The sequence below is a fragment of the Camellia sinensis genome, chromosome 8 (genome assembly GCF_055761805.1).
Source record: "Camellia sinensis isolate YWXY chromosome 8, ASM5576180v1, whole genome shotgun sequence".
In the NCBI taxonomy this organism is placed as follows: Eukaryota; Viridiplantae; Streptophyta; class Magnoliopsida; order Ericales; family Theaceae; genus Camellia; species Camellia sinensis.
This window is the reverse complement of record NC_138968.1, coordinates 82,671,542-82,697,597: the sequence shown is the minus strand read 5'-3', so window position 1 is coordinate 82,697,597 and position 26,056 is coordinate 82,671,542. Positions and strand designations below refer to the sequence as shown.

Below are 26,056 nucleotides of genomic sequence, written 5' to 3'. Positions count from 1 at the left end.
ATGTGAAGTGAAACGCCTGCGGGCAACATTTGGTATATTTTTGGATGAAGCGTCTGGCACGCATTTTTGAGTATCGGTGAAACCGAGTTTTGTAAATCCCGGCTTGGATGCCGAGTCAGTCTTTTGTTTTGAGTCTGTCTCTTTGTCTTGAGTCAGTCTTTTTTGCTTAAGGGTCTGTCTGGTTGTATCGAGTCAGTCCCCGTTGTATATAATACCAGGTGATTCTGGGGTTGTTGTCCCGAACACCATTTTGTTTTGTAATTATTATCTGTTTTTTTTTGTTTTGAGTCTGTTTCTGCCGAGGGGCCAGTTGCACCAACAAAGCCGATTGAAACAGCTGTTGCTATCTCAACCTTCATGCTTGCTTTCAGCATAAGTGCCAGAGAATTTGATTGGGCTGACAGTACATCTCGCCTGCTCTCCTGTGTGCCCAAACTCATTGCATTAACCTAAATTTTTCAAAAAAAACAAACTTTTGAACACTGCGGTGATGAAAACGAAGAGGAAGGAATTCCTCGGGTTTTGCAAAATTTTGATCATTTTGAGAGAAAGAGAGGCGTGCTAAGCCATTTTATGAATGAAATCATGCTTGTCGGCGTGAGTACTGAGAAGGACCCTGGCCTGATCCAGATTGGTTCCACACTATCTTCGGCACGAGCGATTCGTCGCCTTCTTAAAAACTTTCAAAAGCAAATGTTTTACGCGGCCCTGCGAAGACTTGTGTGGAATCACTCTTCAGATTGCGCAGCCTAGGATCGCTCTCAGTCTCAAGATTCAACCTATTTGTTTTCCGAGTTTGAACCCGTTCAGAATGTTCAGAAAGTTCAACGGACAAACGCCATGGAGGCCCGTGTGGCCAGTTTCGAAACAGCCCTCGAGCAGGAGGCACCAAAGCCGAATCAGAAGGAGTAGATCTCGTCGGAAGAAACTCGTAGAGCAACCGAGATGGATTCTCCGCGAATCAGTGCAACAGCCGTTCTCCTAGATACAGAGAGGCTTCAATTTCAAAAAAACCATTTGGCATGGACTTGCTACACTTTTACCCTTTGAGAGGCTCGCTGGGCCGAAAACCCGGAAGGGCGGCCCAGGCAAAAGTTAGAGCAAGAGAAAAATACAACAAAAAAAGAGAAAAATACAAAAAGAAAGATTGAAAAAGAAGAAAAGAAAAAGAAAAATGCAAAAGAAATGAAGAAGAAATAGAAAATGAAAAGAAGCTCGCAAGGTCGAAAACCCGCATTGGGCGCCTTGGCAAAAATAAGAGCCAAACAAAGTGAAGGTTAAAATACCCGAGTGGACCTTAACCGGAACTACGTAAGGCTTGATTCCCATGTTTGGGATACGTAGGCAACTTCATCATGAAGTCCAGCCCCCAACGCTTTCATAAGCGTCTCAGTCCATGCAATGGTTTCAATTTCGTTCCAAAGTCCAGTGGCCAACACCCTTCAAGGTGACTGTGTCCATATATGTGTTGTGACCGTCTTCGTCATCGCTGTGTCTAAGAGCTCGACCACCGCCAATGAAGACTGTCTGTGAATTGCTGCGGCACCATCCCAAACAAGGGGCAACTTTCCGTTGCCACGAGCCGCTGTGAGCCGCCTTTCAAACTAGGGGCAACTTTCCGTTGCCTCCCAACCTCCTTCAAACCAGGGGCAATTTTCCATTGCCTCCGATCCGAGGTTGCGCATCTCGAAGGGTAAGTTTCATGCTTGTTGAGCATCAGCTATTTGAAAAATAGTTTTTGAAAATTTTTACTGAGGTTGACTATTTTCTCGAAAACTATTTCATTTTCCAAAACCGGACCATTGTCTTGGACCTAAAAGGAAAATTTTCAGTGCTTGCTGCCTGACTTGCATGCTTTTCAAAACAAAAGTCGAACAAGTACGTTAATCCGACTCTCATTTCGATCAAAACCGTTTTAGTAGAAAGCAAAAACGAAAAAAATGGTTAAAATGATGAACTAGGGGCACAGTTGAGCCAGGCGTTTTGTCTCTCCCCCGTCATCGACGTACTTGCCAGAAGAGCACTCTGCCTGCCGGAAGAATAGCCGTGAGCTAACGGTGTTGAGCATAAACCCGCACCTTTCCATTTATCCATCAATCACCCCGGGGAGGGATGAAAAATGAGAGAATGAAGAATAGAGAGGTGTAAGTTGAGAGAAAAGCGAGGAAAAGGGTTTCGAGAGAAAATCCGAGCTTGAGAGTTGAGTGATGTGAGAATCACAAATAAGAAGGGGTGGGAAACAATACCCAGATTGAACTGGCTCCTCGTGGTCCGAGGTCCCCCATCTTTGGTTACGCGTCTGTGTGTCGTGTCTCTTTCATTTGGCGGTCTCGTCTTTTGTTTTTAGTCTTTCCCGAGCGTGTCTCGTTGTGTTTAGGTCGTGTACCTATATTTGAGTCCTTTCCGCTCTGTTCAGTGGTAGGCTCGATATCCCGGTTTGAAAAACCCTTATTCGATTTCAAAAATCGCTTATGCTCAGAATGCTGTGCCATTCTCTACATTGGAACGTGTTCCGACTCCAACCGGTTCCATCTTTGAGGTCCGTCCTGATTAGATTGGGCTGTCTTGTTTGAGAATTGCAGTGTGCAGAATGAACTGAATGCTGTGTTTTGGGCTGTATGCAGATCAATCCCCAACAGAGTAAGGGCTGTGTGTCTAAGAATCAGGCAGTGGGTTGCTTGGGTTGTTTCGGTTGTTAGCTGTTTAAGTTATCTGATTATTACAGTGCAAGTGTTCAATTTTCAGACAACCAATCAGTTCTGTTTACATTAAAGTGTAACATGATGAGATGCGATGTAATGCATGAAATGTGTAAATGTAAACACTTTTTCAGATAAAGAGTCTGTTTCATTTCACTATCTTTTCAAATGTACAAGCTTTGGAAACAAAACCTGCCTGTGGCAGTACAAGGTAATCTATCTACCAACCAAAAAGAAAAGTACAAGGAAAGAAAGAAAAGATAGCAAAAATCTACATCTATGTCAAGCACTCCGAAGGGCCGTCAGTCTGTCCTGGTCCTCTTCCTGGACGAGGGTCCAGGAGCATCAACAGCGTCGTCGTCAGAGCCTGAGCTAGAACCGTCTGCGGTCTCCTCCTCCGATGACCCTGCCTCCGCCTCTGACTCCTCGTCGTCGTCATCGTCCGGGACTGGAGCCCGCGAGCTGCTCCCGACGTGAGTACGCCCACCCCTAGTGCGGGGAAATATCCTGCCCTCCTCATCTCTCCCCCGGGCAGGGACAGAAGGTCTGGCTGGAGCACCTCCTGCCATGGGAATCTGGAAGGGAGGCTGAAAAGTACACAAAAAGTGAAATGCATCAGTATACTGTAGACAGTTTATCAGTGCAGAATGCAGTGTATGGATACAGTGTATGAATGCCGTGAGCAGTTTGTCAGTACAGAGTTCAGTGCAGAATGCAGTGTGTGCAGTGCTCAGATACAGTGAGATCAGTGTATCAGGTGTTGTGCCGTGAATCAGATTATGCGAAGCAGTGTATGAATGGTTTGAGGCCAGTGTCAGAAGGACATACCGGTATGCTGTAGACAGCCAGAAGGTCAAATGTCCGCTGGAGCATCCCCATCATCGAGGCATTCATCGCCAACGACTGACGGGTGTACTCAGAAGAAGCCTGCAAAGGTATCAGATGCATTAGTATTCTGTGGAATATCAGTAAACTGAAATGAATAACTGTACGAAATGCAGTAGAACATACCGGCGGTAAGTCGGAGATGTCAATGAACTCGTGACCAGCCGGTGGAGGGGCGAAGGGGATCTGATAGGTCGACCCACCCTGCCCCTGGAAAGTCAGTACAGCAGGCAGGGCAGGCCAGCCAGCTCCTCGTCCACCCCGCACTCCGCCCCTGCCACGGACCCGGGCCCTCCTCGAAGATCCAGCCCCTGCTCCCGCTCCGGCCCCAGCCGCCGATGCCACAGGCCTGGCCCCCTCTGCTCGACGGCCGCTCAAAGGTCGCATCAGGTACGTCCGCACGTACTCCTGATAGTCGCCGGTGCCTCGGAAGCCGGCCTCCTCCCAGCCGATGGAGTAATCATCCAGCTGCTCAGCGGTAAGCCCCTCGGTCTCCCTCATCTCTGCAGGAGGGTGAGCCGGGACTATCTGCTCAGGTAACCCGCGGGTCTGGCGTAGAAAACGCTCCCCCAGGTACCAAGCCCGACAGACCGGGCCCTCTAGCAGAATCCGGAAACGCGAGGTCTCCTCAGCACCAGGGAACCGACCCTGCATCGCCGACGGCAAGGAAGCCCATGGCCGCCATGTGATCTGAAAGTAACAGACAGTTTGTTATCTACTGTTATTGAAACATGCAGTGGGAAAGCGAAGCTAAACGAACTGAAAGTAAAGCATACCTCTGTGGGGGTGATGGTGTCGAAGTATCGGCGGAAGAAGCCGAATGTCTCCCGAGGTCGCCGGGTGCAACCCCCGTCAAAGCGACTCGAGAAAGGAACAGCCGGAGGAGGCTCCGCGACTGGCACAGGTGCAAGCCTAAGGAAGTAGGCATAAACCCACAACTGCAAAACAGATGTCAGTATGACCATCAGATAAAGCAGGATATACAGAATGAAGCAGAAATGGCAGAGCCGTGTGTTGAGCCGTGTATTGTGTACAGTATGAGCAGTGTACAGTCAGTGTGAAGCAGAATGTATGTGCGTGCCGTGTGTACAGTATATGGTAAGTGTAACGCAGACTACAGTGTGTGCAGTGTACAGACTACGGAAAGTACGAGACAGAAAGGAAAAGAGGAGAAGAAATGTACCTCCCAAGCCCGCCAGTAACCTCCGAGCAGCTGGCCGCTGCCGCGAGAAGCCGAGCTCATATAGCCGTACAGGGTGGCCAGAGCAGCGCCGCCCCAGTCGTAATGCAAGATATCTCGGACGTCCACCAGTGCACTGAGAAGGCAGAGAGGCACGGTGTTCGCCCGGTCGGCGAAGATAGTAGTCCCGAAAAGGAACATGAGGAAGCCCCGAGCATACCTCTCCACGTCCTCCTCGGTCATCTGAGTCTCCTCCCCCAATGCGGGCAGGACCCTGAACTGTGCCTCGAACCAGGAATAGCGGACGAAGCCTGGGCGAGCTAGCGGAGGGGCCTCCCCCAGTAAATGAACCTGAGCGGCGGTCCACTCATCCATCGCTATGTCGAAAGGGATCGGATCACCCCCTACGCCAATGCCTGTGAGCATCGAGAAGTCATGAGGGGTCATCGTCATATCTCCTGTAGCAGAGAAATGGAAAGAATCGGTGGTGTCCCACCACCTCTCCGCCAAAGCAGCAAGGAGAGGTCTGCATGTGGAGAGCCTAGAGAGCCCTCGGCAGAAGGTGCCGAAGCCCGCTCGGTCCACGATGCGCTGGACCGCATCAGGGAGCTCGTCATACCACTCCCGCGCACCAGTATTCCCATACCCGCGAATGGTATGGGAACCCTCCTGTAAACAGAAAACAACAATTGCAGGACAACATTCAAAATGCGATTTTGAAAAGACAGATATGGCATGTATGCAAGTTTGTCAGATTCAGGCAGATACCGGGTGCCGGTGTGCTTATAGAAAATACGTGTGCTGTGTCAGCGTGTTTGAGCGTTTCAGAACAGATGTGGCATGTGTGCAAATCGAACAGATTCAGACAAATACTGGGTACCAGTGTGTGTGCAGTAGAATACAGTAAGTACAGTGTGTTTGAGTAATTCAGGGCTAGTGCAGTGTGTGTGCATGTGTCAGTCTCAAGCAGATATCGGTTGCATGTATGTTTACAGTCAACTACGGTCTACGGCATATCAGATTTCAGCAATTAAAGAATACAGCTAACTATGGCAGTTTTGTATCCTACATTGCAGAAAGTAAAGCAGAAGATGAAGAGTTACCTCGGGAGTGCCGAATGAAAGGTGGGAGGTAGGCTCGCGTAGCAGTAACTCAGGGGGCGCGTACCTCTCGAAGCTCCGGAACTGACGCAGGCCGTCAGGGGGCAGAACGTGGATCGCCGGCCGGTAGGTCGCCGGGTCGAACGGGCGCTCGCTCAGTGGTAAGAGCTCGACCCCGGGGTCCATCTCGTGGTCCGGGGGAGTCCCGACATGTGGAATGTCGTCCGCCATGTAGAGAGTGGTGTGAAAATGGCCGGAAAAGGAAAACCGAGCCGGAATACGAAGAGTCAACTGAAAAGTCAACTCCCGAGAGGGTCGGAAATGGCCGGGAAGGCCGGAATGTGAAAGGACACGGAAATGAAGAGGAAAGTGAGGGGAACAAACCCCGAGAAGGCGAGAACGCCGAACGAGGCGCCGAAACGAGAATGTGATCGGTGGAAAATGTCCGAAACGCGAAGAGAAACGCGAATCCGACGACGAAACGGGCGTAGAACGCGAAGAAACGGGCGAAAAATGAGACAGAAGCACTCTAGAGAGAGAGGGCAAGAATTTTCGGCGGTGGAAAAGTGAAGAATAGGGTTTTCAAGCCCTATTTTATAATGCCCGAAGTGAAAAGACAAAACTGCCCCGCACCAGCAACTGTTTGCCGGTCGGCAATGTTTTGTGCCGGCCGGCACTTTGTTGTGCCGATGGAATTGTTTTTGTGCCGATGGCCAGCCGGTGGCCTCATCTTTCGGCCGGTGGGGTTCCCACAGCTTTGTTTAGGCCATTTGAGTTGTGTTGGGTCTTCATAGCTGAAGAAAGTGCATCTCCGACATTCAATCGGCCTCCGTTTTGACTTCGGGCCGTGCCTCCAGTGCGTGGCACTCGAATTCGTGCAAGGTGTATCCTTTTTGTATCCTTTTTGAATTCAAAAGTTACCCCATGTGTGTTGCACAAATTCATCACACTACTTCGGTGCATTACATCGCACTGTCGTGCGCCACACATTTGCATTGTTATGCACGTGTTACATGCGTTGCAACACGCACCCCTTTGCATTGTCGTGCACATTTCTCATGCATCATCATTGCATTTCCATTCCATGCATTGTCATGCATTCCGGAATACGTGCGTTGTTGCGCATTTAAGCCCATTTACACTCCGTGTGGCATGCACGTCACACTTGGCATTGCACTTGTTAGTGCATTGTATTTTGTTCGCGCTATCTTGCGCACCTTACTTGCACTTGTTAGTGCATTGTATTTTGTTCGAGCTGTTCTGCGCATTGCACTTGTTAGTGCATTGTATTGTTCGCGCTGTTCTGCGCATCGCACTGTTTTGTGCATTTCAAAATTGTTCGCGCTATCTTGCGCACCTTACTTGCACTTGTTAGTGCATTGTATTTTGTTCGCGCTGTTCTGCGCATTGCACTTGTTAGTGCATTGTATTGTTCGTGCTGTTCTGCGCATTGCACTGTCTTGTGCATTTCAAACCTCGCGCTGTTCTGCGCATCGCACTGTTTTGTGCATTTCAAAATTGTTCGCGCTGTTTTGCGCATCTCATTGCATTTTGCATGCATTCCATCGCACTGTCCTGTGCACTCGCGTTGCCTAACGCATTGCGCTATTTTGCGCATCATACCGTCGTGCAATACCGCCGGTCTGGCGAGACCTTAAACACGCACGGTCTGGCGAGACCTTAAACACGCATGGTCTGGCGAGACCTTAAACACGTACGGTCTAGGAGACCTTAAATCCTTGGAAGGTGTAAGACCTTTAGTGTTCGCATTGTCGTACACTTCGAGAGCCGCGTGTTGTCGCGCATTCCATGCAACATGCATCACTTGCATCATTTGCATTTCAAAAAAAAACAAAACAAAAAAAAAACATGCATTGTCATGCATACATTTTGCATTCCGGTCTAGGAGACCTTAAATCCTCTGAAGGTGCAATTCCTTCGGTGTTTGTCGTGCCCGAACGACTTTTCGGTGGTCTGGTAAAGCCACCTGTCTGTGCTTGCGATGAGTTCCTAGAAGACCAACGGGGACGGTGGAAACTAGAGTTCGAACGGCTTATGCCTAGAACGCAAAGGTTCGGGAGTTCCGAGACTAAAGTCTGGTTTAAATACCCAGAGGTTTACCCTCGGCTTGAAATCTGTATGGAAGCCCCATAGGTTGAGGCGACATGTCTACGCCTCAGTTCTGGATACTGAACCAACCTAGTATATCACCCTGTTGGTAAGATAGGGAAAGTTGCAATCATAGTCATTGCATATTTGCATTGTCTTGCATTTGCATTGTAGTTTGCATGCATTCATTGCATCACCTTCCGCCTATGGCTTGCGCCTTTCCAGGTTGAGCTTGGTCTGGTATGTGTCCTTACATTTCATGTTAAAACACAGTTCTGTATGTGTATCGCGCCGATTCCACGTTGATATGTTGGTTGAGGGTTGCGGCACCTTTTCTGTGTTACACATGGCTCGTATGTGTGCATGCCTTTCCTAGGCAAGATTTGGTTTGGCTTGTATGCCATATCCATTGTATCCATTCCATTGCATATTTGTAAATATTGCATTGTAGATTGCATGCATTCATTGCATCACCTTCCGCCTAATGGCTTGCGCCATTCCAGGTTGAGCTTGGTCTGGTATGTGCCCTTACTTTTCATGTTAGAACACAGTTCTGTATGTGTATCGCGCCGATTCCACGTTGATATGTTGGTTGAGGGTTGCGGCACCTTTTCTGTGTTACACATGGCTTGTATGTGTGCATGCCTTTCCTAGGCAAGATTTGGTTTGGCCTGCGTGCCATATTCACCCATTACATTGTAGTGTAATTTTTGCATCCGGCATTAGGATCGTAGTCCTTTCTCCAGCGGGTTGTTTCCCCACTTATGTCAATTCCACCCAATACTTGTTCTTGCGTCTGTCTACAATACTCATAGTTCAGTTGACCGTTCTATGGTAGACAGACTTGTTACCTCCATCAATCTATTTGACATAGGTGTGGTTTCGAACCGCTCGTGATTGGATCACGATTCAATTGCTTTGCATGTAGCTTGCATTGTTTCAATTACATTGCATCTGCATTTGCATTGTTTATACATTGTTTTGTATATATCGCATATCGTTTTGCATCCACATTTGCATTGTCATGCATGTTGCTAACGATATTGTACCTGTTAAGTTTGTTTTCTTTGCAGGCACGATATTGTATGTACGGTTCATTCGAAGCTGGTGCAACCAGACGAGCCGCACAGGTATTGTATCTCCCGAGTGAGACGCATTGAGAATTCCATAATTCTCTTACATCCTTTCTGCATTGTAGTGTAGTTTGGTATGCTAGCTTAAAATTGTTGCATGTTTGCTTCATTACAGCTTTCTTTGCATGATCATAAGTTATGCTCGGCTCTGTGCATTGTCGTGCATATTGCCCCTGCCTTCGGGCGCATATCTTATTTGTATTGCATGTTTGTCTAAGTCTTCGGCCTTGTCAAAAATGGGTCGTCTCTAGGCTTTGACATTCACTCCCGTCATTGTTATGACTTTCGAGTTCTGTCAAAGAGGGGCAACTGTAGACACCCCATTTTTGACCGTCCTCAAGACTCGGACGTCACCGCTTGAACACTCGGTGATTATCCTTGTTTGTGTTTGTTTGGAGTTCCCGGAGGTTTTGGCTCGCGCGCCCTGCCTCAGGATCCCCGAACTCGACCGTTTAGTGTCTGGTTTTGCACCAAACACTTGTGTTTTGCCTTGGAAGGGCAGGGTAGGGCTTGTAGACCATCCCCACCCATCACCGGCAGTGGCTAGATGCCACCGGCTGGTTTTTGCTGCCACCGGCAAAATAGTTTGCCGGTCGGCACTATTTGTTGCCGGTCAGCACTTTTTTGTGCCGGTCGGCACTTTGTTTGGCCAAGATGGCATTTTTTGCCGGCCGATTGCTGTTCATCTGCTTTTGCAGATATTTTAGGACAGCTGTATAACTTTTTCTCCCCTCCATACACGTGTATGGAGGGATCTCCCTCTTGCAAAGCTTGTTGAATAAGCTTTACAAGAGGCTTATAGAGAGGGCTCTCTCTAAGGCTTGGAAGGAGAGGCTTAGACATTTTAGAGAGAAGAAAGACAGAGAAGAGCTCTGGTTTTCTAGGGTTAGGGTTAGATACACTCAATCTATCTCTCTTTTCCTCCCATTTTGCACACTAGGTGTTTTGTGCCTTACTATTGCACACAAACACCTAGTATTTCACCTTCCTCTTGGAGCTGAGGTTCCAAAGAGTGTGTTTTGAGATTTTGGTGTTAGATTCAAGCTCAAGAAGGCCATTGGAGCACCATTGTTGAAGAGGACTACAAGGGTAAGAAACTAGTCCCTTTTTCTCCCATTTTTGCTTTGATTTTATACCTATCTTAGAGCTGTTTTTGTGCTTGTTGTATAACATAAAAAAGTTCTGTTTTCAAGCCCTCTTTATTGTTTATTACGAGTGTTTTGTTGTTTGAGGGGTGTTGACCACCCTTAGGCCCCAAAAGGCCTCATTTTGAGCCATTTTGTGCTAGCTCCGGGATTTTGGTTTTGAGGTCTCTTCACCACTGAAATCTTGAGGGATTTCAGTGGTAAAGATGATGCTTTGAAGTCCCAAGAAGGAGAGGGCCACCCCCTCTCCTTGTTGTCCTTGAAAAGGGCACATCTTGGCCTCTTAAAGAAGCCTATGCTTGAGTGTGTGTTGAGCATGTTTGGTTTGTTTTTCATGCTTATATATCCATGATATAACATGATTTCAAGTTGGTTTTGGAACCTTATGCATGTTTAGCATAGTTGCCTTGTAATGCCATATTTGTGCCTTAACATGTCTAGGTTGTTAGCCTTTGTTGTAGCATGTTTTAGGCTTGCATTTGTGAAGTTTATGTGCTTATTTTGCCATGCTTTAGCTCTGTCCATAGTCGTTTGGGTTGATCTTTGCATGCATTATATAGCTCCTTTGTATTTGGGCTTGTTGGCCTTGAGTATGTGCATGTGTAGCATGCCATCTTTGCATTGTTTTGGTGATTTGGGATCATTCTACATGTCATTTCAGTCCCATTTCCATGCTTGTTTGATTGCCTCGCATGCCTCTTTAATGCTTTGAAAGCATGTTTTGCAATGTTCCATGTTTTGGTGCCTTTGCATGCCTTTGAATTTGGGCCACTTAGATGCCATCTAAGGAGTCCTTTGGCCTTGTTTTAACATGCTAAAAATCTGTTTTTAGTTGTTTAATGCATGCCATGTTTGGTCATGATAAGTGTAGTTCAATGCCTTATCGACTTGCCTTGAACACTTGGACTTTTTGTTGCATGCTTGACTTGATTTATAATTTGATTTGGCATCATTTTATAACATGATTTTAAGGCTCATGTTGCATGCTAATTTGTCCATGTTTCCTCCTTTCAAGTGTGCTTGAATGTTGTTTGATTCATGCTTAAGTGTTGGTCCTTATGAGCATGTGTGTGTGCATGCCATTTAGCTCTCACTCTTTAGCACTTTTGGCTACTGTTTTAGGCCTATTTTAGAGTCGCCTAATTCATGTTTAAGTCCATCTTTGCATCCATTTGCATTGCCATATGCATGCTTGTATGCTTGCATAAGTGTTTTGCCATGCCATGTTGCATCCTTAGCTTGTATGCCTAGGTTGCATTGCATCTTGCATGCATGCCTTGTTCCTTGAATTGGTGATAGGAATTGGGCCTAATTTGTTTGATTGGTGTGCATTGCATTTGAAACCAAAGTTGCATACTTGGTTCTTTGGGCCATCATGCATGGAAATGCGTGATTGGTGGCCCGAGAACCGAGGCACATGTCCCTTTGAGTCATTACAATGATAAGAGACATGTTTGGTGCATACATGCCTTGAATTGTGCTGTCATGCCTTGTTTTGCCCTCTGTTGCTGTGAGTTGCAGGTTCTGCAGGAATACTCTGCCGACCGGCAGTTTAATGTGCCGACCGGCACAATTTTCTCTGCCGACAGACCCTATTTTGTGCCGATGGCCATACTACACTGCCGGCGGAAGTTTCATCTAGCCGGTGGTGATCCCCTCTGTCCAAGGATGTAGTCCTGAGGCTTTGACAGCCTCCAGAGGAGGAAAGGGAGGAAAACAGAGGCAGCTTGCGCATGGTGGCGCGTTTCCCGAGACGCTTTCTTGCTTTAATTAAATTAGTTAATTTGTAATATTAATTAGCTTGCGTAGTTAATTAATTTGTAATATTTATTCGGTCCCTCCGAGTGAGGGCGTGTCTGTAATAAGTGTGGGTGCGTGTGTGTATGTCTTCCGACCCCCTTTTATTTACCTGCTTATGATGGTAGATTAGGGCACGTTTATTTTAGCATACCTTATGCTATGCATGTGTGCATCCATGCATTTGTATTGCATGCATTAGGCTCGGTACATCACGCTAATTGCATCAATGCTTCAATTCCCAAACTGAATACGTGATAATTGTGCATTTTCACATGACATGTTTAGGATAGCCGAGCCTATCCTAGTAACATTTTGTATGCGATGCATTAGGCACTTCACATGGACTTGGATCATGCATGTTTGCTAACAAGTTCTTTGTTTTGGCACGGAGTACTATGTAAGTATTTCCGCTTTAGCATATCGCATGAGTGTGAATGTTACCATAACAGCATGCTTAACATGTGGCTAGATGCTTATGTGTTAAACTGTTTTGAATGCCTGTGGGTGAAGGTTGGGTTGTTTGAGTTGGAAAAACTCGTTGAAATCCGTATTTTAGCCTACTTGCGAGTAGCAAATTCCAAAGCATTTTCAAACCAAACGGATATGCAATGTTTTCCAAATTAGGCAATCTAGTCTATACTTGTTTGCTGTGCGCATAACATAGTAATTCTAGGCTAATAAATGGAATAAGAACACGTAAAGTTTTCAAAAACGGATATCATGGTTAGTAGAGGCCGGTCTTCGGACCGGGCGAAAGGGGGTGCTCATAGCTGACCTTCCCCGATCGTACCCAAGCTCCCGAGCCGAGACAACTCCGGTGATGACGGACATGTGGCCTTCGGCACCGAGTCAGGGTTTCCTAAATTCTCCCATAAAAAAATATTTAGGTGGCGACTCTGTATCTGGCAAAGCAGTCCATGTTTGGCACTACTTTTTCAAAAAATCTGTTTCTCAAAACGATTTGCCAGATTTGGACTCTTTGGTTCAGATTTAGAACCGTGACACAAATCGAGAGTCCGAACTGTAGCACGAGGTCCCACGCGGGCGCTGTTACATATGGTCACTACGAATTTCTGGTCATGCCCTTTGGAGTCACTAACGCACCCGCGGCATTCACGAATTTGATGAATCGTGTCTTTAAGCCCTATTTGGATGAATTTGTCATGGTCTTTATTGACGACATCCTCATTTACTCAGAGAATGTAGAAGCTCATGAGAATCATCTTCGTTTAATTCTTCAGACCCTCTGAGAAAAGAAGTTATACGCAAAGCTAAAGAAATGCGAATTCTAGCTACGTGAAGTGGCGTTTCTGGGTCACGTCATAACTAAGGAAGGAGTCTCCATTGATCCAAACAAGATTGAGGCGATTGTGAGCTGGCCAACTCCGACTAATGTGACTGAAGTGCGTAGTTTTATGGGGTTGGCCGGATATTATAGGAGATTTGTTCAGGATTTCTCCAAGATTGCTGCACCACTCACACAGTTGACAAAGAAGGGAATTGCATTTGAATGGTCGGAACAGCAAGAATCTGCTTTCCAAGAATTAAAAAAGAAGTTGACTACAGCTCCGGTCCTTGCCCTACCGTCTGGTACTGAGGGATTTGGGATTTACAGTGATGCATCACATAAAGGACTTGGTTGTGTGCTTATGCAAAGCGGAAGAGTTATCGCTTATGCTTCTTGCCAACTTAAACCCCATGAGAAGAGTTACCCCACGCACGATCTTGAGCTTGCCGCAGTAGTTTTTGCTTTAAAGATTTGGCGTCATTATCTGTATGGGACTACCTGTGACATTTATACCGACCATAAAAGTCTGAAATACCTTTTCACCCAAAAAGAGTTGAATATGCGCCAGCGGCGGTGGTTAGAGCTTATTAAGGATTATGATTTGCAGATCCACTATCATCCTGGTAAAGCCAACACGGTGGCAGATGCACTTAGTCGGAAGAATGTGGGAAATTTGGCAAATTTACTGACAGAGCAAAAGGAGTTGATAAGTGAGTTGAATAAGATGGAGGTTGACTTGGTGATACATGGTCAGGAAACAATAGTTGCAGCAATGATGGCCTAACCAACATTACTTGAGGAGATTAAATTACGCCAAATGGAAGATGGAGCTCTAAAGAAAATATGTGATGAAATGGAAACAAAACCAAAACCGGGGTTCACTTTGATGGATTCTGTGCTTAAATTTCAAAATCGAATATGTGTCCCTAATGTGTTAGAACTTAAACAGAAATTAATGGAAGAAGCACATGCCTCAAGAGTTTCAATGCATCCGGGAAGTACTAAAATGTACCGGGATTTGAAGCAAAATTTTTGGTGGCCAAGTATGAAAAGGGAAATCGCGGAGTTTGTCTCTACGTGTTTGCAATGTCAGCAAGTAAAAGCAGAGCATCAGAAACTAGCAGGATTATTACAACCCCTTCCAATCCCGGAATGGAAGTGGGAACATCTGACCGTGGATTTTGTCATGGTGTTACCACAGACACCTCGGGGTATGAATTCTATATGGGTCATTGTCGACCGATTAACTAAGGCCGTCCACTTCCTACCTGTGAAGACTCAATATAATGTAGACAAACTTGTTGTAATCTATGTAAATGAAATTGTAAGGCTCCATGGTGTCCCGGTCTCAATTGTGTCAGATAGAGATCCAAAATTTGTTTCAAGGTTCTGGCAAAGTCTACAGGATGCAATGGGTACGGAACTAAAATTTAGCACAGCCTTCCACTCTCGAACAGATGGACAATCCGAGAGAACGATCCAGACGTTAGAGGATATGCTTCGAATGTGTGTTCTGGACTTTCAAGAAAGTTGGGAAACCCATCTGCCGTTGATAGAGTTTGCATATAATAACAGTTACCATTCGAGCATTGAAATGCCACCCTATGAAGCTTTATATGGAAGACCATGTCGTTCTCCCGTGTGTTGGGCTAAAATTGGAGACAGATCATTGCTAGGGCTAGAAATTGTTCAGTTGACAACGGAGAAGGTCAAAATTATTTGGGAAAGATTGAAAACTGCTCAAAGCAGGCAGAAGAGCTATGCGGACAACTGACGAAGGAATTTGGAATTTGAGGTAGATAGCCATGTTTTTGTGAAAGTCACTGCAATGAAAGGACATCTGAGATTTGTAAAGAGGGGTAAGCTAACACCTCGATATGTTGGTCCCTTTCAAGGATTGGAAAAAGTGGGTCCAGTAGCTTATCGAGTTGCCTTTCCACCAAATATGAGTCAAGTGCATAATGTGTTTCATGTCTCTATGCTTCGAGGATACCTTCCGGACCCGTCACATGTCATAGATTACCATCAGATTACTCTGGATGATAAATTAACATATGAAGAGAAAACAGTCTGAATCCTGGACCGGCAAGTGAAACAATTGCAGAACCGAGAAATTCCAATGGTAAAAGTGGAATGGCGAGAACACTATGGAACCGAGGCAACTTGGGAGAAGGAAGATGAAATGCAACACCAATATCCGCATCTGTTTCCATCCTAAGGTAAAGCAAGTTTAGAGGACCAAACTTATTTAAAGGGGGAGAGAGTGTAATACCCCGACCCTCGTACATGATTCTGGTATCTTTTCAGTCCTCTATTCTGTGTTTTTTAATGCTTATTGTGAAATTCTATATGAAATTACGTTGAATAAAGTGAGACTTGGAATATGGATTCCTATTTGTTTAATAAGAAAATTATCTGTCGCACTTAAACTGTTTGAATCCGGAATTGGAAGCCTTAGAGACTTAATTTTCTGAAATTGATTTGACATTTGAAATCTGTATGATTTTTACGCTATAATGAGATTTTCTGTGAAATTGCAATTTGGGATGATTAAACGATTGAATTTTGTCTTATTCACCCTTTATATAAATATATATCTATATACCAAAGCCCTTTGGACATTTTTGACTTAGAAGTTCAATGAAAAATATCCCCTGGGGGAGGAATTAGAGAAAAAGAAAAGGAGAGATTCACCTAGGGAGAAAAATTAGGGAAATTGAGAGGCTTGGTGGAGAATTGAATCAAGGTATGCAAACACCATCTTAAATCAAGTTCTTTCTTGGGTTTGAGTGAGTTTACCCTTTTAATTGGCAGGGCAAGAGGTTATGTCGAAGTTTTGTGAAAGATGATTGTCTCATTGGGAATTATGTTTACCATGTAGTTGTTTTGGTTGTTTTGGAAATTAATTTGAGTTATGGAGAAGTTAAACCTTGCTTCCTTGTTAATCTCATGTAGATACTCATCTATGTGGTTGGATTATATGATTAGATGGATATATACATATGTGTGTGTGTGTGTGTGTGAGTGAACCCAAAAAGAGTTGGATGGTGATTGATTATAATTGTAAATTCAAAGTGATTAGGAACCTAAGTTGGTTTGTGATTCATTTTTCATGTGATTTTGAACTTTCTTCTTATGTTAAATTGATCTATTATGAACCTTACCATGTGTCCTTTAAGTTGAGCTTTGTATGAAATTCGGACAGCCAAACAGGGGCCAGGCCGCACGTGAGGAGGTCGTGGCCGCACGTGTGGAGAAGAGAGAAAAAATGGAGGAACATACTGTTTTTGCCCGCTCGAGGGGAGGAGGGGCACCGCACGTGCGGTCCATGGCCGCTAGAACGAAGGGGGTGGCCGCACGTGCGGCCCAAGTCTGAAAAAAAATGTTCGCTCTGTTTTACGTACTTAACCCCCGAATATTTTTAGAATTTATGTTTGATGCCTTTTTGATGGTTGTAAATTCATTTGAAATGTAATGACTCAAGAAATGGTTTAAAAGGAAAAAGGAACTAATGGATGTTATATATGTTTGTATGACACACCACAGGAGGAACCATCGCTCCACAATAACACTGTGAGTAACAGTACAATGAATGTACGCTTATTACTGTAAATGTTTAATGATATTAACGTTCTGATTTCCGTAAATTCTTACGTTAACATGTATATCGATTGGAATTTGGTGGGAATGTAAACAATGATGGCATTATACACACCTGCATATTTTTCTGGGCCGAAAGGCTGCTCTGTATATTTCTGGGCCGGAAGGCTGTTCTGTATATTCCTAGATCGAAAGGCTATTCTGTATATTTCTGGGCCGAAAGGCTGTTCTGTATACTTCTGGGCCGAAAGGCTGTTCTGTATACTTCTGGGCCGAAAGGTTGTTCTATTGTTTCTGGGCCAATAGGCCGTTCTGTTATAGCTGGGCCCAAGGCCGTTCTGAAAATAATACAACATTAGACTAACGATATGAATTCCATTTTTATGAATGCACTGTTATGTATTATGTTTTAAATTGCGAATTAAACTGCTTATGTACTGTTATTCACTGAGCTTATCTCACTTTGTAATTTTTTCTAATTCTGTAGGAAACCAACTTGGAGTTCAGTCCTAACGTCGATATCATCTATCTTTTGTCAACCTAAGTACAACCAGGCACTTGGAGAAGCCTTTCGCATCTTAGTGCAGTTTTGTTAAATTTTGTATCTTATATTCTAATTGCCGGCCAAGCTTGAATTGTATCTAATGTTTTGTTATGTGCCCAATTTCTAGGCTGGACTTGTAAATATATATACGTATGTATGTACCTTATTCTCTGATGCTTGTTTCCTATATGTTTATTTGCTAGTCGTGATCCTGGCATATTAGAAATGGTTCAATGGATATGTTTTCATTTTATTTCCTAATATCAAGCGCTTCCGTTCAGGCCCCATAGGATATATGTATCAGGTTAAGTGCTCAATTTTGAATAGGTCATGCCGAAAACTTTTACGGGCCAGTTAGGGGTGTGACGGTATCACACGCGAGAGAGGGAAACAACACCTCTTAGCGTATCACACACGAGAGAGGGAAACAGCACCTCCCAACGTATGACATGCGAGAAAGGGAAAGGCAAGACCTCTCAGTGTATCACACGCGAAAGTGAGAAACAACACCTCACAGCGTATCGCACGCAAGAGAGGGAAAGGCAATACGTCTCAGCGCATCACACGCGAGAGAGGCAAACAGCATCTCTCAGCGTATCACACGCGAGAGAAGGAAACATCACCTTCCAGCGTATCACACGCGAGAGAGGGAAATAGCACCTCCCAGCGTATCACACGTGAGAGAGGGAAAGGCAACACCTCTCAGCGTATCACACACAAGAGAGGGAAACTGCACCTCTCAGTGTATCACACCCGGGATAGGGAAAGAGCACCTCCTAGCGTATCACACGTGAGAGAGGGAAAGGCAGATGTCTGTGTACACATTCGGTGTAAGCACCAGACGTACCCGAATGCTTCTAACCGAGACAAGATGAACTCGAAGGACAGGAAAGATCTTACCTGGAATTCCTCTGAATGAACCGTACATACAATATCGTCTCCGACGTAAGAAAGAAACTCAACAGGTAAAATAAAACACAATGCATATTCTATGCAGGATTGACAACACTTTCCGTGTTTAAATGCCAAATGCACGTTCTACGCGTATGCGAGGAGTGCATATTCTATGTAAAACCGGCAAACGCATGTGAGTGCAAGAGAGTTGAACGTATGTTCCATGCAACATTCGAGATACATATTCTATGCGAAATAGGAAGTGCATAACAATGCAAGTGAAAAGGTGTATAACAATGCAAGGGAAACACGCATAACAATGCAAGCGAAACGTGCATAACAATGCAAGTGGAGACACGCATATCTTATGCAATGCAAAACTGCGATATAATCAAGAATGAAGTGTACATTCAATGCAAAACACCAAATGAAGAAAACATGCCTTCACAAAGCCCATTCAAATACAACCTTCGATTTACCTCTCGGAGGGGTGACAATGCATTCAAAAAGATACACTTCGCTCATGAAGACTTGACGATGAGTCACACATCGGAGACGTGATTTCAAATTCCCGCGGGGGCTTTTTTTAGCTGAAAAGTGAACTGTTTTGGGACTTTCTGGAGGGCCAAGTACTCCAATCAACATAAAAATACACAGGGAGGACGGTGGGAACCCACCGACCACCATGGAGAGCCGTCGACCACCAAAACCACCTGTCGACGACATAGGTGGTCGGTCGACCAGTTTAGCAGATTTCGGGGTAGTTTCCTCTATTGAGGTTCGGATCTTTAAAATCACAACTCCAAAGCAAAAATGCTCACACATACAAGGCCGAAAATCACTCATCCACCTCCCTAGACCTCTTTTCCTCTTAGATCCGGGTTTACACGCGTTTTTCAATGCCCCACGCGAAGTTGATTCACGAAAACTCTTCGGTTTCCTTCACATTGAACCGAACAAATCTTGCTTTCGGACCCTTTTCCGCCATTTTCGCTATTTGAGGTATGTTTCCCCCAAGTTTGTCTTGAGTTTGGCGCCCTTTTCCCGGGCTTTGACTTTTTGACTTTTTTCTCTTTCTGAGAGTTGACTTTTGTTGACTTTTGGAACATTTTGCTCATTTTGCTCACTTTTGCCTTCTTTTCAGATGGCCAACGATGCTCCATACGACGAGGGCTCTCCAGGGAAGGAGGAGGAGCCCGACATCATTCCGCTGCCGCCTAGGACTCGGCCCTTCGATCCTACGACGTACCGTCCTGAGGTACATATTCTGCCACCCAGCATAGCTTGTCATTTTACTTAGTTTGCATGGCGCGCCCCCGTAGATCTTCTATTGCGGGAGTCGGAGTCTCACCTGTCGCACTACACGCTCACATTTTTTGTGATGCACTTTACATTTCTTGCATAACTCATGCTTTTGCTCTGTATTTCACCTGCTTGTTCTGAACACATTTACGTACACAACGCTTCTACTCATTTTGAACACAGCTCACACACTGCAACTCTGCTCATTCTGAACACAACTTACATGCTGCATCTCTGCTCATTCTGAACACAACTCACATGCTGCATTTCTGCTCATTATGAACACAAATCACATGTTGCATCTCTGCTCATTCTGAACACACCTCACATGCTGCATCGCTGCTCATTCTGAACACAACTCGCATGCTGCATCTCTGCTCATTCTGAACACAACTCACACACTGTATCTCTGCTCATTCTGAACAAAGGTAGCTTCCCATTCCACTTGGGCATATGGGTCGATCATCGCGAGGGATTGGTATATGGAGCTCCCCGACGGTGTTCGGCAGATTGTTGATGAGGCAGGGTTCGGGCTATTTTGTACGGGGTTATCGCGTCTTGCGGAGTAGAACCCTCCTGGGTGCACTAGTAGAGAGATGGTGGGACACCACCAACTCCTTCCATTTCTTAGCTACCGGGGACATGACGATGACCCCATACGACTTTGCTATGCTGACGGGCCTCGAGATGGGAGGCCGGCCGATCCCACATGACTCTGATATCGGTTAGTGGGAGACAACATGGACCTATCTACTCGGAGCCCATCCGCCAATCTACCGATCATCAGGCACAGTCAGATACACCTGGTTCACAAAGCAGTACAGAGGGACTGGGCTCGAGACTGTTGAGGCCACGGAGCAGTTCGCCCAGGGATTCCTGATGTTCCTTCTTGGGACCACGTTGTTCTCCGATGGGGGGAACACGGTTGGGCTACATCTTCTGAGTGCTCTAGTAGACCTATCCCAGGTTCAGCACTTCGATTACGGCGGCGCTGGCTTTGCTACCCTTTACTGCTATATAAGCTCGACCTCCCGCAAGAGCAGGAACATAGTAGGCAGCTATTGGAGAGCCTGGGAGGTACATTCTGCCCTTTTCATTTATATTTCTACTTTTCATTACCTGTACACTGCACACTCCACACATTGCACACATTACATTCTGTACTCCGCATTCTGCACTCTGCATTCTGTATTTTCTACATATTCTGTATTCTGACTGCCACTGTCTTGCCTTTCACAGCTGTGGGTATGCACCTCTTTCCCGACGCTTGCCCCCGAGCCAGAGGTCGATACACCGCTTGATGTGCCATACTCGCATAGATTTGACAGTCAGTGCCAGCCGAGGCCCAGGAGACCTTGCCATACCTTCGCTAGTATTTCGATACTATGAGGGTGCCCGAGGTAACTCAAGACTCACAGTCAAGACTCACAGTCAAGACTCACTGTCCTTTATGCTTTAATCTACAATTCATTTTGTATAACTAATGACAACTAATCAGCTCACACACTTGTTATTAGTAGATTCCATGGCAGCCTTGGGCATCGATGCCCGAGTTTGCTCAACTTCAGTATGTCGAGGCTTGGGATGCCTCCAGGCATCGGATCCTGTTTGAGGGACCCATGGGTCGAGCCTGGTTTCTCGGTGATCACTTCATGAGCCAGACGATGGGCCTACCACTGCCGTATGCCCCTTCCGTACCCCCACCTTCCACACGGGGGACAGATATTCTCTTCCCTTAGGGACTCATTGACTCCATGTGGGGTGAGGAGGCAAACCACTACTTCGAAGAGGGGGACTACACGACCTACATGGAGGTATATCTGATGCGTTTTTTGACAGGCGCACGTCCTCCCACAGGCAGGACGATTGATGTGCCCTCATTGAGCAGGGTTCGGGCTGCCGACGTCCCTTTGATGAGCTTAGCTCGGGCACCACGGGGTGAGACCCGAGGGGTGTCTTCTTCTAGGCAGTTGGCTAGATGGCCAGATCCTCCGATTGAGCTGACAGGTTGGCGACTTGGTGGGGACCTTACCAAATTCCGCTTGAGCCCCTATTGCCTGATCATCGATACGTCAGGTCACCTGACTCACCACCGGTATACTTTACAGCTTTTATGCATTTCAGTTCATTCAGATATTTGTTCATCTATCCATTCATGGCTTCAACTTGCATTTGCAGCCCACCACAGGATACGTCGAGGGGTTGCTCAAGGCAATGGCCTCACTCGAGGGTATGGTCCTGCGGAAAGAGTTGATGCTGCACTCCCATGGAATTTCGGTAACTTTTCAGTTTTCTTGCATTTTGACTATCATATTTCTGCTGATATGCCTAAACTGAACATCTCATTGCACTGATTCACTGCATGTATAGATCACATCTGACGCTACACACCACATGTGCATACTGTATCTTCTTTCTGCAAACACTTACCTCACACATTACACTTACATTTAATATACACACGATGGCTGACATATATTCAAACTACCTTTTCAGGTAACACCACTCCAGACAGGACGATCAGAGGCAGAGGTAGAACCATCAGGACCTCCTCCAGTAGCAGACGACTAAGGGAGGCGTCAGGAGCCTGTTACGCACGATAATGGTGACAAGTGCGGTGAGGACGAGGGGTCATCAAAGGGTGGCAATGATGCTGAGGAGGGCTTCAAGGATGGGAGCGGAGACGGCTCTGGTTCTGGTTCCCGTTCAGAGTCAGATGGCGGCGCTGATGGGGACAATGCTGAGTCTACGCAGCCGAGGAAGAGGACAAAGAGAGCCTCTTGATCTTGAGATGGATGGCACAGACCCAGATGTTTTTGCTTAGTTTTCTTTTTCTAGTAGTATTAGCACAGTTGTACAGCCTTAGGCAGTTTTATTTTCTTCAAAACTTGTACCTTTTGTAAAGAGAAACCATGATGGAATGAAAACAACCCCCCTTTTTTTGTTCGAAAAGTGTTGTATTTTGTATTCTAAGCATTGCGTCACACCATTTTGCACAAAAATGAGATTGACAGAATTTGAATTGTATTGGCAATTCTTCGCCAGGTAGTGAACCAAACAAAACAAACACGAACTGAGTAAAACAACTGAAACTAAGGCGATAAGCCTGCGAATAAAGCTACAACTTATTATGCAAAACGAATACAGCTTGATAAACAAATTGTAACAACTCGATAAGCAAATTGCAACAACTCGATTAGAAAATCACAGCAACTCGATAAGCAAATCACAACAACTCGATAAACAAATGCATATTGGACAAAGAAACCAACAGGACGCATCCGAAGCAGAAATAAACTCAGATTTTCAGCATTCTGAGCACACAGGAAGGCTAGAGGCTCTCTTTTGGAGACAAGAAGCAGCTGTAGACCACTTAGGCCCATTGCCGACCAGAAAAGGTGATTGTCGACCAGAAAAGGTGGTCAATCGACCAGTTATGTAGGGGGTCCCCAGATTTTTGCCACCTGTCCCCCGCTAGTGCCTAATCTTCTACAAAAGGCTACAGCTCCGTAATCTCCTCATTGTAACTCAATTTTTTCCAAAAATGGAAGCGTTTCTTGCCCAAAAACTTTCCAATTGGCTCGTAGCTTTATATGGCTCAAAAAAGTTGAATTTCTGGGTTTTCGGAATAAATGCACTATTTACGCTTAGTCACACCCCACTGCGTTTTTCGTTCCTCTATGCCGCAGCTAGCTGTTGAAATCTGGTAACTCATGTTTTTAACTTTGGCGAACAAGAGATATGCCCCACTTTTGAAGATTTCCAAGCTTTGATGCAATCTCAGCATGATGAAGAGATCTTGCCTCAATTCCGTTTTGGCCACATCCAAGCCTTAGGAAGGATGTATGGGCTTACTTTGCATGACGCATGGTCTTTGATTTGCGATGGAGAATTGGACATCCCCAGCTTGATTCTTCGGTTTTCTGATGCCGGTGATCGCGGCGATCATCACTGGCAGGGTTTTCTGTGACATGCGCTTTGCTTGTGCATGTTGTCTCATTTCTTGCTCACCCCTGGCTCCGGAGGGTCTAGCGTCCTTTTGATTGTGGTCGCTCTAGGCTTGAAAGAGGGCAAGAGCTATATTAGTATGACCCTAGCTAAGACACTGATGGGTTTGTATGTTTTTCAACGCTGAGAGACGACTAGGTTCGCGGGGAGTCCACTACTCTTACAGGTAATGTTTCCCACCTCCTCACACGTGTATTTCTCACATTGCTCGACCCTCAGGCTCTGTTTTTCTCTCAAAACCCTTTCATCACTTTTCTCTCCACGTACACCTCTCTATTCTTTAATCTCCCATTTTTCATCCCTTTCCAAATATGGTTGATGGACAAGTTGAGGGTGGTGGACTCATGCCCAGCATATTCAACTCACGGCTATTTCCTCCGGCAACGTCAAGTCGATGCCCCAGATGAGGGATGGTGGTGTGAATGGATGTGCAGTCTGTCCACTGTCAACATTGCTTGGCGCTGCCCCTAGCTTAATCCGTCGGCGATGAGCTACAGTATGTCTCGCCAGCCCGGGATTCAGTTGATCGGCCTGACACATTGTGTGTTTTATCTCCCGTTCCGATTTCGAGGCCAATTCGGCCATGATTAGACCCGCCCAAAAGAAGGGATAGAGTACCCTACTGCATTTCCAGTCCGAGGTGTACAGCTAGCTCGGTATGCCACAGCATGGAGGACGAGAGAGCTTCTAGCCCTCGCTCCCACTTTCAGTTATGCCCTTTCTGGCGAGTGCATAGCTTGGCTTGATGTAGAGGCGCAGGTTGGGCCAACTTTGGCATAAGAGGCTTCGACCAGCTCTGGGAGGGGACGCAGGAACACCTGACTATGCCCCGGGTTTATTTTCCTTAATCAGTACTTTCAAGTTTTCTTTATGAATGTAATAAAAAAACAACTTCAATTTGTATTCAAGAGTAGGAGAACTCTGTACTAAAATCAATGTAATTGAAGGTTGTGGGTACAGAAAATTTTCTGTTTCGTCCAAAAATGGTCTAAGTCGTAAAAAGATTAATTTGAGCAAAATCAACTTTTATTAAAACTTTTCAAAACCATTTTCGATATGGGACAAAACTGGACACGCCCGAGATCGATCACAGAGATGTACAACCCCGGATCCAAACAACTGGAAAGTTGGCCCTAGTCTTAACAACACTGCATTGGAGATCACAACCGAGCTCTTGAATGCAGAATAGACAAAGATGATCTGTGAAGCCCCAGAAATATGTATTCACTTTAAAAACCCTAATGTTTGAATTATTTTCTTAAAACCCCTCGTTTACTTGACTTAATTCGAATCTCGTTTGTTAGCATTACTATTTTTATTTGTATCGAAATAGAAATTTCCCTAACCGGATTAGGTTCCCAAACCTATTTTAATTCTACCTAAGTTACATGTATATAACTCCAAGCCCTCACTCTTTATTTAAATTCAAAACTTGCCCCAAAAACTAGTACTTGTACCTTGTACCTTGAAGTACCATCAATCTTGTTATATATATATATACACCTAGAGGAGTGTGCCTAGAACCTAAAATGATTTAAATAATAACCCCATCACACTTCCCCAAGGAGGAGCCAATTTTCAAGAACCACCATCATGAACTTCTAGGAAAACACAACCTAGTGACCTAGACCTAGGATGCAAAATCCAAGAACTAGTCTCATTACAACTAGGAGTTGCCTAAACCAATGAACAAGCCTCCCAAAATCCCTTCCATCCCTTTAGAATTCAAACAAATCTTAACCTTTACATCCATATCCAACTAAGGGACTGTTAGGACTTTTTGCCTCAAAGGTTTGTCTATAAATACCAACACACCCCCTAGCTTGCAAACACACACAACACACTCACTCACACACCCATTTCGGTTAGAAAGAGAAGTCTAGAGGAGAAGGAGGAAGAAGAGAGCTTCTTGTGCAAAGCTTAGTAGGTAAGCCACAAACACAACCTTCTCTTTCATTTTCCTTTTTTCAATACATATTTCTAAGGGTTCTAAATAATGTTTTTAGATCTGTTATTAATGAGTTCTTATGTTAAAAATGCTAAGGGTTCAGTATTGATTCCATCTCTCTTGTATTTTCTCCATTTTGGCACAAAATCATCTTTTTTATACCAATCTCTCAACTTTCCAAGGGCACTCTTTCAAGAAAATGTTCTGAGTTAAATATATGCTAGTTAGCATGTTTTCTTCAGAAAAGAAACGAAAACTTTCCCTTGGTGGAACCCTTTCCTCATAAAACTTCTTGTTTTGGGCATAGTACCTTAAAATCTGTTTTTGCAGCCCACTTCCATAAATTCTAGAAAAATGTACAAAATTATTCTGGACTTCTATTTTATGTGAAAACCTTCCTTAAGATGTTATATTTCACATA

At 45.2% G+C, this 26,056-nt stretch overlaps 1 protein-coding gene across 1 annotated transcript; it reads right to left on the bottom strand.

Moving 5' to 3' along the window:
- Positions 1-2,889: 2,889 nt before the first annotated feature.
- On the bottom strand, positions 2,890-4,262 carry LOC145796616 (uncharacterized). Its single transcript, XM_082881810.1, has 3 exons — positions 3,711-4,262; positions 3,528-3,626; positions 2,890-3,286 (listed from the first exon to the last, which is right to left on the bottom strand). Exons 1-3 carry the CDS (start codon positions 4,236-4,238, stop codon positions 3,002-3,004), a joined length of 912 nt encoding a protein of 303 aa, XP_082737936.1. The 5' UTR covers positions 4,239-4,262; the 3' UTR covers positions 2,890-3,001.
- Positions 4,263-26,056: the final 21,794 nt, after the last annotated feature.

What these genes read in the sequence shown, in the direction of transcription:
- LOC145796616 (XM_082881810.1), bottom strand. Translation starts at nt 4,238, where the DNA reads ATGCAGGGTCGGTTCCCTGGTGCTGAGGAGACCTCGCGTTTCCGGATT. An exon ending in ACATCTCCGACTTACCGCCG is followed by an intron (nt 3,627 to 3,710) that starts GTATGTTCTACT and finishes ATACCTTTGCAG; the next exon opens with GCTTCTTCTGAGTACACCCG. An exon ending in TGGCTGTCTACAGCATACCG is followed by an intron (nt 3,287 to 3,527) that starts GTATGTCCTTCT and finishes TGTACTTTTCAG; the next exon opens with CCTCCCTTCCAGATTCCCAT.